Source organism: Triturus cristatus, chromosome 6, assembly GCF_964204655.1.
Source record: "Triturus cristatus chromosome 6, aTriCri1.1, whole genome shotgun sequence".
Classification (NCBI taxonomy): domain Eukaryota; kingdom Metazoa; phylum Chordata; class Amphibia; order Caudata; family Salamandridae; genus Triturus; species Triturus cristatus.
In genome coordinates, this window is record NC_140589.1 from 1,829,610,800 (window position 1) to 1,829,629,586 (window position 18,787).

An 18,787-nucleotide genomic window follows, 5' to 3' on the forward strand; every position below is an offset into this window, starting at 1 on the left:
GACCAGACGGGATTCCGCCCGACCTCTTTAAATGCAATCCAGAGGTATGGGCGCCCCTATTAACAAGGGTGCTAAACGAAGCAATAAGTTCCTCTATGCCAGGTTCATGGTCATCTGCAATTATTGTGCCCATTTTCAATAAGGGACAGGGACAATCCGCAATGTTACCGCCCAATATCTTTGATTGATGTATCAGCAAAGGTTCTGGGTCGGGTAATCTTAAATAGGCTGATGGACTGGGCTGAATCCACTAATATAATCACTGACGTTCAATATGGGTTTCGCCCCGGTAAATCCACAGAAGCTCAATGTTTGAATCTTTACCTCATCACGGCCAAATATACATTAGCGAAGGAGGGGGTCTTCTATCTAGCGTTTATGGACCTCAGGGCGGTATTTGACCGCGTGAACCGGAGAAAACTGGTCCCTGATGGCTCGTCAGGGTGTAGACATAGCTATAATTAACATCCTGCAGTCTCTGCATCATAATACCTCCGCCGCGGTAAGGTACACTCAGGAGAGGGACATCACAGATAAATTTGTATGCTCCAGTGGGGTCAGGCAGGGGTGCATACTGGCACCTTTCTTGTTTACGTTGTATATTAACGGGTTGGATGCCGCCCTGCGTGATATTAAGACAGACCTGCCGAGGATAGGGGAAAGAGCAGTTCCTGTTTTGCTCTATGCAGATGACGCTGTCTTACTTGCCCGTACCCCCCATGGGTTGCAGTTGCTAACCAATGGCTTTGTGAGGTTTATGGAGAGTCTGGATGTGTCCCCGAACCTCACAAAATCATACGTGATGGAAATGGGGAACAAGAAAGGGAAATCGTACAATTTCTCCATTGGGTCACACATACTAGAAAAAAGTCCCAGCATTTTCCTATTTAGGAATAATATTTGATGGCCGATTAAACTTTAAGCATTTACTCGACAATAAAGCCCTGTCTCTGATTAAATCTACAGGTGCAATTATGAACTATGGCCAAAGACTTGGGTATTGGACCCCGGACGTGATTTTAAAATTGTACAATTCAATCTGCTGTGCCAAGGTTTTGTACGGAAGTGAGGTCTGGGGATTTGTAAAGCCCAACAATCTGCAAAGGGAGGAAAATAAATACATGAGGCGCTTGTTGAAGATACCGAGCAGCACCCCTGCTTTTATAGCGCACGAAGAACTTGGGGCCGGGTACATCTCGGATATTATAGCAGCTAAACCCCTAGCATTCTGGTTAACAATTTGGCTAAGCGAAGAGCTTGGACTGACAAGGATGGTGGTCCAGGACTGTCTCACACTGGACCACGCTATGAAAATCCCTTGGTTAAAATATGTGAGGGATGGTTTTCATAACTTGGGTCGCTCAGCCCTGTTCTCCGATATAGTCACTATAAGCCAGAAAGACAAGACGGACAATTAAACACTGTACTTAAAATTCAGTCAGTCACAACGGGAAACTACCGAATTAGAAAAGGAGTCTGTCAGAAATTATATTTTAGTGAAGTCTACCCCGACTATAGCACCTTATCTAATTCTTTAGACCAGTCCTCATGAGAGGTTCTTAATAACTCGCTTAAGATTACATTTGATAGACCAAATCCTGGGATCTCCAGGGGGTTTTATGAGAAATGTAGAAGAGAGAGGGCCCTGTGGCTGCGACAACCTGTCTCCACACAATACCTCCCATTTTCTTTTTATCTGCTCATATTATACTTACCCAAGGAGAAGGTTTTTAAAGACTTTACTCAGGAATACTGGTATTAAGCAGATTTGTGTTGCTTTGTTATTTTTAAAAATGTCCTCAGATGGTTTTACCCTCCATTGTGTTGTACATTTTTTAAAGATTGCATTTAAATTAAGAACCTCGAGAGGGATTTGTAATAATTAGAACTGAATGTGTTGTCACATCTGATTTTTGACAATTTTTATGGTGTTTTTAGAGTTTTTATTCTACAATGTGTATGTAATGCCTTTTAACCTAGGATGTGGACTATAACGTTAGCGGAGACATCAATATAGGGAAGAAATTTCGATATGTTTGATTCTGTTTTAACATTGTGAATGCTTTTATGATTTATCTCAAATCGAATAAAGAACTATAATAATATACTGGACTTAAAAACAGTTGACTGAAAACATGCAAATTTCGAAGAGCACTGCAATTAGGATGTGCCTGAATACTCAAAGGCATGCCCATCTGAAGCCAGCACAGCAGTGAAAACTCGTCATTGGTTGTTAGGAGACAAGAAAATCACGTTTAAAGTGCTCAGTATGGTGCATAAAGCGTATGGAAGGAAAGAAACTGGGTACATGCAAAATGTTGCCACTGATGAATAATCGCTGATCGGCTGTATCTCATCTGATCATTCAACAAACCTATATGAGATCAAAAATGGCAGCAGACCTCTAGAATTTCAACACCCAAAGCTATGCTCTTTGAACTTGACCTTGAGGTCAGAATTGAGCTAACTGTACTTCAAGAAACTCTTAAAAATTGAGTTGTCCAGGCTAGCCTTTAACTCGACAAAATAAAACTGGTGGTAGCAAATGTAACATATCAGAGCTGGGTCAAGCCCCACAGGCAGTTAGATTCATACTATTGCACACTCTTGGATTTTCATTTTGAACTCTACTACCTTGGAAGCAAGTATGTGAAGTGAGGAACAGTGCTATTTGTAACTCCTCAATAAAACGTAGGATGAATGACCCTTTCTTTCAACTGCTGGCCACCTTTCAGTGTTCTAGATCTGTCTGATAAACTGTTTACTAGAATTTTGAAATAAATACATTCATACTGTGCTCTCCCCTGGTTACTAACTTCTGCATGTCAGCCTCTGCACCCTTTTAGCACGTTTAGCAGACCTGTTTTTGTAATAGATGTCTATAGCACTGGGGTCTCCAACCATATCTGTAAAAAGAGCTACTTATGCTCTCTGAAAATCATCCCGAGCTGCTAATATTAGTATTGGAATAGGACCACATCAGACAAGATTATATTATCGGGCACAATATGCAAGATTACTAGCAGCATCACCTCAGTTCTTCAGGCATGATTGCCAGCATTATTGTAAAAAAAAAGTCTTTATTAATTTGAAATACCTCTACATGGGTAATATAGAACAGTCATATCTACAATTTCCCTGACACCAAGGTAATACCATTATTAATAGGTCTCTCCGGTGCTGCATGATTTATCATTCAAATATAAACTTTAAATATGTCTTGCAAAATAAACCATTTTTCACCAAACATTAGTTTTATGAGTTATGAAATTACACACATTTTCATCTTGAATACATGTTTCAATTTTGGTATACATATATTAATTCAACGAAGCAAGAACTTCTAATTTAGCAGGCTGGGCAGCACAGGAGAGCTACTTGTACGTAGCTTGAGAGCAACCAGTAGCTCACGAACTACTTATTGGAGAAGCCTGATATAGCAGGTACAAGGTCAGCAAGACATCAGAACACTTCACATAGCTTGAAGAACCAAAATTACCTGAGAACCAGGATAAGATAAACATATAATAGCAAACAATGTTCAAGAACGCTTGGTGGGGAAAACAGAGTTAACAGTAGAGCTCCCTTCCAGCTCAGAATAATAATTAGTGAACTATATACAGGTCGTCACCAAGTAAAAAATATCACATCTTGTAAAAGTACTAATTACTGCAGCTGTGCAAAAAATACAGATTCTGTGGTATAGGAGCAAGAGGTTGATGACCTTATGTAATAATCCTTAGTTGAAAGTGAGAAATTGACTATACAGCTAAAAGCACTTTAAAAATATGTTAACTGCTATTGAATAACCTATCCTGATTTCATGTAAATGAAAAGGCTTGCGGCGAGATGGACTCAGGAATAGTTCCTGACTAATATTTCTTATCTGAAAGAAACACGTAGTGATAGATTCCTTACCTTAGAATTACCCCCAGGCGTCAGACTGGATCCGGAAAGTTTTCGTCAGCAGTACTCCTGCGCGTCGGAAGGTGGCGTCATGCAGCTCCGCGTCCGTCGTTGGCGTCGTGGTCGCCGAGGTGACGTCGCGGCAGCTACTTAGATGCCGCCCTCGTGCGCTGACATCAGTTCTGTTCTTTCTTTTTCCGTGCTAGCAAGTGCAGATCCGGAGAGAGCGGTACCCCCAGTCACTTTTTGACTGAGTTTTTCGAGACCTTTTTGTCTCTTTTTCGAGTCGATCGACTCCTGGTGACGTAGGGATGCCCGGCTTCAAGTCTTGTGGGGACTGTCATCGCATGATGTCGGTGTCGGACCCGCACCACGTGTGTCTCTACTGCCTGGGGCGCGACCACAACCTCAAGTCGTGCCCCGACTGCCGGGCCATGGCGCCGAAGACTTTGCGGGAGCGGTCCCGAAAGTTGCTTGAAGTCCGGCAGTCAGCTCCGTGCCGCTCAAGGTCCTGGTCCCGTGGGAGGTCGAGGGACCGGTCCCGGAGCCATCACCATCGTTCTTCGGGATCGAAGTCTTCGCACTCGGGGTCAGGTAAGGCGAAGCATCACAAGAAGTCGAAGAAGCATTATCGCTCACCGACTTCCCCTCGGCCATCGCGGCTGAGGGTGCGGGTTGTGCCTCCCCCGCGGCTCCGGCGAAGCCATCGCAGTCGCCGTCGGCCTACCCGCCATTACCGGGTCCGTCTGCGATTCCGGGCCAGCTGCAGGAATTTCTGGTAGCCATGGCCCGTCTCTTTGGGCCGTCAGGCCCCGCCGGCGCGCCTTCAGGACCCGCGGGCCCGACTGGGGGTCCTCGCCCTTCACTGTCAGCGGCTCCGGCTTTGCTGTCGGCTCCGCAGGGCCCCCAAGGATCCAGGCCTGGATCCCAGCCGACGCCGGTTGACCTCGTGACACCTCCACCGACCCCACCGGCACAACCTCCAATGTCGCCCATGGCACCTGTCGACATCGCCCCCGGTCTCAGCCCCGATGTGGACACAGAGCCGGTACGGCGTCACTCGAGGCTGATTCCGACGCCGATGGGACCTTTCTTTCCCTATGTCCAGCCTCCTTATTTTAGGCCTGTTCATCAGCCTTCGGAGGAAGGGTAGGACTGGGAGGGGTCTGAGGACCCTCTCACGGCTCAATGTGAGTGTGACCCGGACTGGGCAGAGGAACTGGGTTATGCCAGTGGTCTGGACACCTCCCCTGACCTTGGCATGCTCACTCCTCCTACCCTGGGTACGGAGGAGGGTGCAAGTTACTCAGTGGTGTGGCGTTGGGCGGCCGAGGCTCTACACCTCCAACTCCCTACAGTGGCCGTCAGGACTAACCTCCTGACAGAAGTGCTTCAGCCGGCGGCTACCTCTACGGAGCCACTGCTGCCTTTTAATGAGGCACTTTCTGGCGTTCTTTTGGGCACCTAGTCCAGGCCTAACACAGGAGCTCCTGTGGATAGGAACATGGCCTGACGCCATCGTCCGGCCCCGGGCGACCCTACCCCTGAGAGCTTGGTTGTCCAAGCCTCCACGTACCAGAGCGCATTCCCTACCGCACCCCGGACGGGAATCCAAGAGACTGGAACAGTTTGGGAAGAAGATTTTTTCTTCCACCAGTTCCGGGCCGCGGTCGGTGAGCACCACATGCCTCTTGGGCCGTTAATTCCACTCTGTGTGCTGCCTCAGTGTCCGGAGGAGGCGTGGACAGTGCTCTCTCAGGCTATTGCTGAGGAGAGAGATGCAGCGAAGTTCACAATTCGATGTAGCCTTGACACCGCTGGGCAGAGCAATTTCCATGACAATGGCGCTCCGCCGCCTCGCCTGGCTGAGGACTACTGGCTTCTCAGGGGATGTCCAGAACACCCTGATGGACATGCCCTATGATGGCAGACGCCTTTTTGGCAACAAGGCAGATAGTGCGTTGGAGCGTTTTAAGTACTCGCGGGCTACGGCCAAGTCCTAGGACCTTTCCGCCATGCATCCTCCTCCGCCTTCTGCTTTTTGCTCCTTTGGTGGCCACGGGAACGGGCGCCCCAACACGTTCGATTCAGAGCCACAAGCCGCAGCAGCAGCAGTCTCAGCGCGGATGTGGGTCCCGCAGAGGCGGGTCAGGGGGGCAGCGGGCGGGTCAGTCCACTTCCACCACTGCCCCAAAACCTTCCTAGTCCGGTTTTTCAGGCCCATCAAATGCCAATGGGCGGCAGGATTCACCATCACCTCCCCCACTGGGCACCATCACTTCGGACAGGTGGGTTTTACAAATAGTTCGAAGGGGCTACTCCCTCCCCTTCGAGACTACCCCTATAGCCATGCCACCCCAGTACCACCGCATGTCGGGGGATCATTTGGCACTTTTTCAACAAGAAGTCGCGGTCCTCTCGGCCAAGGCAGCCATCGAGCGCATTCCTGCACCAGAAGTAGGACGTGGCTGTTATTCCCACTACTCTCTGGGGCCCAAGAAGGGCAAGGGCCTGTGTCCTATCTTGGACCTCAGGGACGTCAGTCGCTTCCTCCGGAAGGAGAAGTTCAAGATGCTAACCGTGGCTCAGGTCTTGTCTGCCCTAGACCCTGGAGACTGGATGGTAGCGTTGGACCTGCAGGGCTCATATTTCCACATTTCCGTCCTGCCGGCCCACAGGCGTTACCTGCGGTTCATGGTAGGTCAAGAGCACTAACAGTTTACCGTGCTCCCCTTTGGCCTTACCACCGCCCCTCGGGTGTTCACAAAAGTGATGGCGGTGGTCGCAGCTCATCTGCGCAGATCAGGGGTTCAAGTCTTCCCCTGTCTCGACGACTGGCTGTTGAAAGCGGTTTCGCCCCAGACGGTCGTCTCCCACCTCCAGACTACGGCCGACCGCCTGCATTTGCTGGGATTCTCCATCAGTGTGCCGAAGTCGCATCTGATTCCCTCTCAGAAGCTCCTCTTCATCGGAGCGGTTCTGGTTACAACGCTCTTTTGGGCCTATCCTCTCGAACGGCGAGTCCATGATATTCAGGCTATGATTCCGATCTTTCAGCCTCTGTCCTGGGTTTCGGTCAGGATGCATATCAACCTTCTGGAGCTTCAGGCGATCCGACTTGCACTGAAGGCATTCCTTCCTTCTGTCAAAGGGAAAGTAGTGCAGGTGTTCACAGACAACACTACCGCCATGTGGTACTGCAACAAACAGGGCGGGTGGGGTTGTGGACCCTATGTCAGGAGGCTCTGCACCTCTGGACATGGCTGGAACAGCAGGGCATTTCCCTGGTGGTTCAACACCAGACAGGTTCACTGAACGCCAGGGCAGACGAACTCAGCCACAGGTGCATGATGGATCATGAATGGCGTCTTCACTCGGACATGGCGCAAGGTCTCTTTTGACAGTGCAGAGAGCCTTGGTTAGATCTATTTGCCACCGAAGAGAACGCGCATTGTCAGCAATTCTGCACGTTGTAAGGCGGCACTCGCTAGGCAACGCTTTTCGTCGCGAGTGGAGTTGCGGTTTGTTGTACGCCTTTCCACTTGTACCACTTCTGCCCAGAGTGCTGAAGATCAGGCGCGACTGGCCCAAGTCATTCTAGTGGCTCCGGACTGGGCTCAAAGAGTTTGGTATCCCGAGCTACTCAGTATTACAATCGATCTCCCGATCCGACTGCTTCTTCGGGAGGATCTTCTGTCGCAGCAGCATGGGACGGTCCTCCACCTGAACCTGTTCAGTCTCTACCTCTGCGTGGAGATTGAGCGGCAGCAGTTGATTCCTTTCGACTTGCCTCCTGAAGTCTGTGATGTGATTTAGGCAGCTAGGCGTCCCTCCACTAAGTTGGTATACGCCAGCAGGTGGAACAAATTTGTGGCATGGTGCACAGCAAAGGCTGTGGATCCCCTTTCTGCCCCTCTTAAAGAAGTTATTCTGTTCCTTCTTTCTTTGGCCCAGCAGGGCTCTGCTCTGGGCACTATCAAGGGCTACCTTTCTGCTATTTCGGCCTTTCTCAGGCTTTCTGATCAGCCCTCCCTTTTCAAGTGCCCTGTTGTAAATAGATTCCTCAAAGGCATTACTCATCTTTACCCTCCTATCCCTTTCATACTGCCACAATGGGACTTGAACTTGGTTCTTACATATTTAACGTGCGCTACCTTTGAGCCTCTTCACAACTGTCCTCTTCATCTGCTGACTTTAAAGACTGCTTTCCTGGTTGCCATCACCTCTGCCAGGAGAGTGAGTGAGCTCCAGGCTCTTTTTTGTAAACTTCCTTTTCTATCTGTCCATCCGGACAAGGTTGTACTCAGAACACGTCCATCCTTTCTGCCAAAGGTTGTCACTGCCTTTCACATCGAGCAGACCATCACTTTGCCCACCTTCTTTCCGCCTCTGCATCCTTCCATAGAGGAAGAGAGGCTTCACCGTCTGGACCAAAAACGTGCGCTCTCATTTTACCTGAATTGCACACAACAGTTCCGGGTGGATGAACAGCTCTTTGTTTGCTACGTTGGCACCAAAAAAGGTCGGGCCATACACAAGCGGACTATCTCTCGATGGGTCGTCTTGTGTATTAAAGCCTGATATTCTCTGGCTAAGAAGGAGCCTCTGGTGGAGCTGCGCGCCCATTCTACCAGGGCGATGGCTGCCACTACGGCATTGGGACGTGGTGTCCCCTTACAAGACATCTGTCAGGCAGCTACGTGGGCCTTGCTGCACACTTTTACTAAGCACTATTGCCTGGACATCAAAGTCCGGAGAGACGGCTTCTTTGGCCGTTCTGTTCTTCGGGACATTCTGGTGTGATCTTGGGTTGGTATTGCTGGGGTATCTATTCTAAGGTAAGGAATCTATCACTATGTTTCTTACCTTAGGGAACGATATATCTGTAATAAACATTAGTTAGTGATAGATTCCTTACCACCCCACCAATCCTCCCCGTTCTGCGAACTGATTCCTAGGGTTAAGATCATCCCTTTCAGGGCGCTAGTTTCTATGCACCAGTGGTCAGTATCTTGCATGGCTCTGCTTTCCTTTTCGCAGAGAGTCATGTACAGAACTGACGTCAGCGCGCGAGTGCTGCGTCTAAGTAGCTGCCGCGACATAATCTCGGCGACCCCGACGCCAACAACGGACACGGAGCCGCACGACGCCACCTTCCGACGAGCAGGGGTACTGCTGACGAAAACTTTCTGGATCCAGTCTGACGCATGGGGGTAATTCTAAGGTAAGGCATCTATCACTAACTAATGTTTCTTACAGATATATCGTTCCGAAGGTAAGTAACTTGTTCTTTGGTTGAAAATTTTGATTTTTCGATGTTCTTGATTGACCTAAAGGAAAGGAGTGATGTACTATTAAATTACAGCAAGCAATAAAGTGATGGTTGGGAAGCTCGAACTAATCTCATCCACTGGTAAATTCTCGTGCCATTGTTTTTTGCCTGCAGTGTCACCTACGATTAGACCCAACCATATGCAAATTAGTTTTGATCCTGCCAAAGTAGGAACAGTCCAGCATGAACTGCCAAGTTAGGTCCCCTGAACTGGACTGGTTTGCACCCCGAGCAATTAGCAGTGGCTGAGGTTAATTCAAGCATTCCATCCATCACTTTTAGTTTGCCTTGTTCATATGTTCTGGAACAAGAGAAAACCCTGCTTTCACAACCTGAAGCATTTAAACATTCACCAGGAGAGCCCTAAATGTGATATAATCGTATGTAAAGAGGAGTCTTTCGAGAGACCCTGAGATGGTTTATGAAGCCCTCGAAGAAGGAACGCTTTTAAAAAAATAAAGAAAACTACATTGAGTAGTTGCTTAAAATGAGAAAAGAAAACAATTTCCAATTCATTTCAATCTGATCCATCCAAAATCGATTAGCTAAAAAGGAGAGAAATCCTCGGTTTAGGAACGATTTTCAGAGGGCATTTGTGAAGTGTTGGGTGATCTGAGAATTTGTACTACCAACGTCTAAGTAAGTTGGTTGGTCCATGTGACATCTACTTAAGAAAGTTTCAAAAACTTATGTTGTGCATTCCCACTTCCCATGTTGACTAACTCCTTTTCCCCATTCTTCTGCAGGGTGTTTGGCTTTCCAGTCCATTACACAGATGTCTCCAATATGAGCCGTTTGGCAAGGCAGCGCCTCTTGGGAAGATCATGGAGCGTTCCAGTTATCCGCCATTTGTTTGCACCACTTAAGGAATATTTCGCCTGCGTCTAATGAAAGAAAAAAGACTGGCAGAGGCAAGGCGAAGCAACAGGAACTGAAGCAAACACAAAATGCGCAGAAAATAAACCCGACAAAGTGGAACGCAAATCTAGGAAAGCAGGAGGAGCCAACACCGGTTATTGAAACGACAAAGAATTGCATTTGAGCAGATGTTTTTTACGTAAATTCCTGTTAATTGTTACACTTTTATCCTATTTAATTTTTTGTTTGTTTTGGTAAAACTTGTACAATTTTTAGCTATTTTATTGGGGCGGATTGGAAAGGATTTGTCAGTTTTCTTATTTGTTCTCAAGCTGTATTTGAGACAAAGGCTTTTACTATCTTAGCGGTGCTGTAAAAATGAATACAAGATAAAAAAGCTCAAAGGAAAACAAGCGAGAGGGGAATGAAAAGAAAGAAGATCTGAATATACATCTTCTTTCTTGTCTCTGAACTGGTCTCGTTTTAGAGCACAAGTAGGAATAGACTAAGTGGATATAACGAATGGGCCTGCAGCAGTGCCTGACTTCCAGCTGTGCATTCCGTAAATGTTTTAGTAGTACTGAAACGGGTGCTAAAAGAAAATACTTCCAGGGAAAGCAGAAATTGAAAAGCGAACTCTGACCACATTTTTTAAAGGATTTCTGGTGCCTAAATCAAAGGAGACCACAAAGAGACAGTTCCTACAAGCCGCTCTTACCTCTTGTTTACAGTTTATACATATGGGAGTGTACATGTCTCCATCTACATATCTTTATATTTATGTATACATACATGTACATGTATGTAACAGTGCATATACAGATACGTAGATGCTTTATCTGCACATGCATATGTATGCAATGACACACATGACTACTTAACACGTGCACACATGTATGGCTTAAGGCATCTGCCGAAGTAGATTTATAAACATACATATGTGTAAGCGTGTCAGCGTCTAATTGGTACTATTACTGCTACTGTACAACACAACTTCATAATGGTGCTTTCCAGCAGCGGGATGATTAAAAACATCAGCTTCCATGTTGCCTTAATAATGGAAACAAGAAAAGAGGGGATCATATGTAGTGGGCTAAAACCTACTCAAAGGTTCAGAAATGAGTTACTTTGAAGGGGGCTGGGCAGAGCTCGCTGGGTTGAGAACTTCCAAAGTGATGATGCAATAACCTACAGGCCTTGTTTTCTACAAATGTAGTTTGGTTCCCAATTGCATCTTTCTGCTCTGCATCTCTCCAATCGCTCTTCATCACAGTCTCATCATGTCTTTCCGAATCATAACATTTTTGTACGCGGGAGGGATAAGGGGAATCAAAAGGCAGAGGAGGGCAATACAAAACATTTCAGTTGATCCAGTCGGAGACAGGGGAAGCTATTTACTCAAACATGGTGCTTTACTGGTGCTCTCTGTGTGTGTGTGGTGTAGTGATCTGCCACCCCACAGACTGTGTTCTGCATTACTGTAACCTTACCGGCAGCAGACACTCAACAGCCAAACTTCCCAGGGATGGAGAAGCGATGTTTTTGGTCATCTCTGTTCAAACCAACAAAACACACACTGCAGTTTTATAAATCACATGTGAGGAGTTCAACACACCTCCTCTTTTTTTAAATCGTTTTTATTTTTTGTGTTATTGCAAAATATTTTTAGATTTAATGACCACCTGACCCATACATGCCTGGTCGGCTCCATTTTATTTTTATGGGAGCTCTAGGAGCAGGCCATGCTTTATTTTTCAGCTCCCATTACCATTTCATTTTGGCAGAGGACAGATTATCTTTACTACATCCACCCATCCTCCTGTAATTGGAAATGAAGAAGTTACATTGCACATGAAAGAGTCAGTGCTATGTCATGTACTGGAACTGCCAAAACATTTCAGACTCCATTTCCTAGAAAATAGATTGCATTGTTTTTATTTATTTCTGGACTAACTGAGCCGGCTGAATGATGTAAGCGTTCAACATTGTCTACTCTCTGTTAGGGTTTCAGAGAAAAGATGTGTGTTTTTCTTCTGTGGCTAGATTTGCAGATGTTGTGAGCTTTATACTCGCAGCATTATAACAGAGTTACTCTGTGCAGTCACCCTGATATAGCATATATCTTTAGCTTCAGAGCACTGAAAGCTGTGGAACCGGATAGCATTGCCATTCGCAGTGGATCATTAGTATGCTCTGTATTTGAAGATTGTAGCTGGGAGACTGTCATTCCGGAAACATGATGCATGGTCAGATCAGTCCTGTTTGTTATGTTTTTTTGGGGGAAAGCAGAATCTAATTATAATAATACCAAATGCTTTTGACGGGAGTTAAAAAAATTAAAAGCTTGATTGCCCATAGGTCTTCCCTATAAAATCTGGGGCCTGATTCGGATCTTATCCATCGTGAAATACCAAAATGTCGTTGTTCTCTTTGGAAATTAAACCTAGGTTAGCTTATCTGCTCATGAGCTGAAAATAATTAGCTACTTGAACTCTGTTTTGTTGGGCTCATGTCCACGTTTTTCCAGGTGAACAGGAAAAGCATTTTTGAATCTGCTTTCAAGTCAAGAAGTGTGATTTTCTGTCTTCATGTTTGCTGGATAGGAATCCACAAGTTCTGAATGATCTACAAGATCTGGTGCAGCTACATGTCAACCCTACTCTGGTTGTGGAGGAGCGGGGGAGAGGAATGGGGAAGGGGTCCTTTTTCCTCTGGTGCTTGCTGCTGATTCTGTAGCATATCCTCCCTCCTCTCCATTTTTAGCTCACCAGGCAGTTCGAATCGGTTTGATGTAGAATGTCTCCTTTGGGGATTTTCAGTTCTCTTTGTAGTCTCGTTCTTTTCAATTTCATGTTATATTATTGGGGACTGGGCTAGGCGGGAGGAAGTGGGAAGAAGCGATGGGCTTTTCTTTTGGCTTTCGTTCCTTTGTAAATCATGTGATTTTTTTTGTATTTGTTTATTCTAGTACTTGCGTGAACATAGGGTCGGGCTATCTCACTCCAATAAACCATGATAAATGCATACCGTAAAAGACAAACAGACTTCAAGTTTTAATAGTATTTTAGCCGAAGGTCTGTGACCATGCCATTTGTCAAAGGGACTATTGCTTGTTTATCCCAATGATTTAGTCTTTAAATTCTTTTTTGTCGGCTGATCAAGGAAGGAATTATGTTTTCTGATGTTGCAAGTGTCAGCATTTGGAGTCGTGGGCAGGGAGATGGAATCAACTTTCTTGCCCATTTCAAGTGGGGACAATGGAGTATACAATGCCAAGGGGTGTGTTTTGGCTCACATTCGTGAAACGTTTATTCTTTTTATGTTTGTTTGTGTTACCTGTGACCAAAAAGCTTAAGTGCTTTGGGTGCTTCCTCCTTTATCCGCGACGAAGGTTGAGGGATGACTGCTATGCCTCCTCCATCACCAAAGAGGCATGAGACCAACCACTGTTGCTTTGGGGCAGCTATAATGGGCGCAAGTTTGATGAAAAAAATATCGGTTTAGAAAGACCCAAACATATATGCATTTTAAACTCAGCTGGACAAAATATTTGAAATTAATGTTCGTGCTGGCAAGACTGCGCCTAAGTAAAATGCAACAACTGTTTTCGGTGTAGGATATTTAGTTGGTTTTTTTTTTGCCAATTATATTTCATCACCTACTGCATTCACTCCTCCAGGTTCCTGGTCTCGACCCTCAGATGAAAGAAATCATGTGTGAATGTATTGCCTTGTTAATGTTCACGTGCAGTCATGAAATTATGCACTTGCCATTAGCAGGATTTCTTGATGCTGTACGCACTTTTTCTTTGTCCATTATTTATATCAACTGAACCAACAGCTCTCTACCAGTCTTTAAGTGAACTTATCAGTGTTGAAGACTGAATTCCCAGGAGGGACAGGTGTTCCACTGAAGCAGGGCTTAGAGCGGCGTCAACTCTTTCTATTACACCGAAGCACATCATCATATTTTCCCAGAGAATGCACCAAGATCATTTATGCCGAACTGAAATAGCCAAGGGCATCTCCTAGGAGTGTTGTAGGTACGGATGTTGTGTGCCTCCATTATTTTGCACCTCTAAATGATGTTTGCTGGCCATGTGCATTTTGAATTAAATATATTTTATTTGGAAAGAGTAAAAATCATACACTTAACAATTAAACATTTTTGGGAGGGTGGTCAGTACGAAGCATTCATTACTACCACACTGCATACGCAGACTAGAGAATAGAAGCCACAGACTGGCATTGTATGTAAGTAATATCTGTGTCCATTATCCCTCAGTGATTCTGTGTCCTAGCTACGGGTCAATAGTCATGGTATGACCCAACCAGTCTTCGGTATGAGATTACTCCTGGTTCCAGGCTGTGTGATATACAAGGCTGTGATTTATTTATTTGACGACCTGTAAGTTATATTTGAATCGTGAAAATAAAGTTGTCTGAAATCCCTCGAGCACATAATGCGTTGGCTTTTTGCGTCTTCGGTGTAATGCATGGGTACCCGTTTAAGCACTTGTACTTCACAGCAGTACAGAAAGTCTCTACTTTGTGCTTTTGTATAGTGAATAATCCTCTTCTAGGGCTGCCTGATGCATCTCCAGCATTGTTTTAATTTAGTGGGCTAATGTCTTTATTTATGTTAGTAGCTCTTACCATCCAGTTCACACACGGTCTAATTGAGAGTTTTGTTCACAAAGTGTTCTTTCCTTCCTACATTCCTCAATTTGGGCAGGACGTGTCTACAGTGGGTGAAGCCATACAGTCTTAGTGTGATGTTTCTTTCTCTTCTTTGCCCCCAAATACTCAGCCGTCTTTTGGGAGCATCCACGCCACACAGCGGCAGTGTCCTAAGACTGGCAGAATGCTGGAATCGCGATTGAGGTTCAGTAAAATAAATACATTTATCATCTTTTTCTCTTTAACTATACACGGTAGCAATAAACAAACTTTTCAGAGCTGAACTCTCAATACAAAAACTAAGATCAGGTTGATACTGAAAGCTGCGAATTCAAGCAAATTCTAAAAACAAGAAAATGTTGCAACATAACTATTGTGTTACTTCAGAAAATGCATGAAGCATCCTCAAACAACATTAATAGTAAAACTCAGTTAAAGGAGCCCAATTACATCATGCAGTTTAAGAGGAGCTGCTTAAGAGTCCACAGTCAATGGTAGTAATGTATGAGAGAGGACACATTTGAAAACCCAGCCTCTCATAACGTGTTGTGCTATAAAAGCTTAGCAGCTGCAGGTAGCGCGTTGCACTTTATTCTGAGTTCCCATTTATCCTGTATTTCGAAAAATAAATTGGTACAATTAGTCCCAACAGTAGAGATTTATCCGCAAGGCTGCCTACACTTCTGACCACCCAGAGAGCAGGCTTGGTAAGATCAACAGTATTATACAGCAAAGAGTTTTGGGATGCACTCTGACTTGTCCAACTCTTAATTCTTTAATTGGTAAACGTAATCAATATGTATTCCAGTAGCAAACAATTCTCAAATTTTCTTTAATTGTGATCCATTTGAGAAAACAAACTTTTCAGATCTCTTTATGTGGTCAAGTATAGGACACGAGCCCAGAACATATGGGACTTAATCAGAGTTTAGGTAATGAAGACAAAATCAATATTGAATTCCTAAACGAGGTAAAGCTAGTGTATTCCAGCGGTTCACACTAAAACAGAGTATGTGTAAAATGTGTTAAGTGTTCTGAAAAGGTTAATGTCTTAGCCAACATGTAGTAGCATCAGATCAATTCCAATATTAGGTATGGAAGTGAAACCATATTCCAATATACAGTTATAGAACATGGTCGTGTGTCATTACGTGTTGGCAGTATCACAAGTGTCCGATCAGCAAAGTTGAGTGGCCATTGTATGTTGGGATATAGTATACACATGATTGGAAAATATTTTGGTTACATTTGACTATATAGTTGGAGCGTTTCTCAGATCAGTACATCACAAAATTAGTCACATGTTAATTTTCGACCTTTAGCACCAGTACTGCTTTATGTCTACGAATATTGTCTCTGAAAAAAACTGCCTTGTCCGATTTACATCGGAGAGCCTGCACACTAGGACAAATAAGAAGCGGGTAGGCAAAGTATGTGTGTACGCAAGGTACTGTTTACAAATTTCCAACTGGTTCCTGTTTGCACAAAGGTAATACTTGCATCTTGGGGCCTTTTAGAACAACATGGTATATTAGGAGGAAGACAGTTTCTGCACATGTGATTGCCTCCCCGACATCATGGAATAAAAGTATGCAAACTTTTGCTTTGACGCCATCTTTCGGTAAAGTGAACCACATTTTGTTGGGTTCCAGAACTAGCTTCAGTTTCTACTAAATTTCAAGATTTTGAGGTAGCTTGCCAGTGCTAGCCCACTGTTTGGCCTGCTAAAGAACTTATAAAGTTTGAACTGTAGGTAGCTTCAAAGAGAAGGTGTGGGTGTCTGCGATATTTCCAAAACATAACAATAAAATCTTCCAGCCTATGGGCTATCAAGCATTGTTTGCTGGTGTTGGTTTTCAGATAAAGTGAAATATGTATTCATTTTATTTAGTTGAACTAACCAGTCTCCTGACACTGTGAAAGGCACTCTAGATGTACTAGCCCGCTTGCATAGCACAGTATTCCTCTATAGGAACACACCGTCTCCTGGACAACGTTGAAACTTTTCCTGTGCATAGGCTATCATAATCAGTTTATATCTAATTTTTAGAAAATGAAAATGACTCTTCTGCTTGGTTGGGACTAGTCTGGGGTCTGAGCAGAACCACTAAATGGTAGTGGAAAGTCTGCGGAGTCAGAAGACTCTACCACTTGGAAATGAAGAGCCTAGCACCTCAAACGACTATGCCCCTTGGTTGTGAGGTGCATATGGTCCCATATACACACTCTTGCATCCACATCTATTGCCAGGTTTCTTACAACACTCCATATAAAGGCCTCTCATGTCCAGAGGAGCTGCCTGAGGGTTGGTTAACTTGAACTCTGTATCTTCTAGGACGTTTACAAGTCCAGTGTCTGTATGTTAGCCCACAACGTTCTGGGCTAGGAAAAGTATCTATTTATTTTAAGAAACTAGTGCTCACCAGTACGTAAAAAGAATTGCATTGGAACTTCACTATCCATCAAAGGCTTACCTTGTCTCCAGTCTACATTTTTCATTATAATATTCTCTTTGGTTTCCAGTTTGGCTGTAGATCTGGACATGAAGTTGGAGTAGGGACCCTTTCCATCCGGAAAGGGCTACTATGGATGTTTTTCATTTGTTGCTAGGTGGTCTTTATGGTCTTGGAAATTGGATTCACCAGATCCATAGCGCTAAAACCAGAAGACAGCCAAGAATGAGCTAATGTCTACTCTCAAAGTACTGTTTTCAGAGTATTCCTAAAAGCAACAAATGATTTTCCAGTCTTAGTTTTAAAGGAAAATTATTTGATGACAACCTAAAAGTCTATTTCTGAATTGTGCAAAGGAGAGTAAGACCTCAGTACCAAGTCGTAAGACAGAAAGTGGAATTTGCTTGGTTGCAAATCTTGTCAAGAAAGAGGATCTGTGTAATAGATGATTTAAAGCATAGTTACAAATCCTTGATAACAAGCATTTACATGATAAACATAATGGCAGCAGAAGGTGTTGACCCAAGATTAATTAACACTGATTGCTATTGAGCCGAAAGATTTTGACTTGATATTAATTTACTACTGCCCTACGTACTTTATCATAGGACTACCTGTCTGCTGAAATGTTACAGACCTCTCCTATTAGGGCACACTGTGTTTAGAATGCCACATAGGTTTAGCACAATTATTACATTTTCTGACATGTTTTTGTAATTCATTTTCAGGATTTGGATGTTTGAGAATAGCGAATTGTCTTGACCATATTTTAAACAGTGCCACCCCTTCTTCCACTATTTAGTTACTGGGCCTTTTAAAATTTGCTTTGCAAAAGATTAGTAATACCATTTTTGCAAAGTAGTGCTTCCTAAATCTTTGGCAAAGCAGGTGATTTTCAACTTCAAGGTTATTCCCCCACATATAAATAATGTGTTAGTGAAAACATCCTGGAATAGACCTCCCTTTTATTCCAGCTTTGTATGTTATTCTTGAGTTTCAATGCTTTCAGTTGACTTTTGTGGCATATTTTGAATTGCATATTCCATTACTTTATACTTTTATTGCTCGGCAATTGGCTATGTTACTGTCATACATTTGTTAAACAATCTAGTTGTTTAAAAAAAGTGTTTTGTGCTTCCTCATCCTTGCACCTATCCACTTGTCCTAGTGAGGCTCTTGTTTCCACTAGTTTTACTACAAAGCATATTCTCCTTCATTGAAAGATACTATACTCACAATATACTTAAAGTTGAACACAGGACGGCCATTATTCTAGCTTGATAAGCCTACCCCATTGGTTTGTAATGCCTTTCATTCATGCTTTTTGTAGTAATTAAGTTTGTAATGTGCTATTTTATGGCCATTTTTATGATTTTATCACATGCACAGCGATTCTATTTTGGCAGATTGTTACAGAAGTAACTGTGTATCTAGATGCATTCAAGCACTCGTCTTCCTATTTCAAAGAAAGCAGCATCTCACTGCTAAATCTGGTGTACTCCTATTGCCATTCGACTGTACTGTATGACAGCAGTTTCTGTGGCCTAAAATGGGTACTT

The 18,787-nt window shown here is 44.2% G+C and overlaps 1 protein-coding gene across 8 annotated transcripts in view; it reads left to right on the plus strand.

Annotated features, from left to right (window-relative positions):
• Positions 1 to 14,551, plus strand: part of DNMT3A (DNA methyltransferase 3 alpha) — a 1,939,932-nt gene extending 1,925,381 nt beyond the window's left edge. For all 8 annotated transcript variants that reach the window (XM_085613211.1, XM_085613216.1, XM_085613214.1 and 5 more), the window contains one exon: positions 9,985 to 14,551. In XM_085613211.1, the coding sequence (XP_085469337.1) occupies positions 9,985 to 10,126 (142 nt within the window). In that variant the 3' untranslated portion in view covers positions 10,127 to 14,551. The remainder of the gene's footprint in view (positions 1 to 9,984) is intronic.
• Positions 14,552 to 18,787: the final 4,236 nt, after the last annotated feature.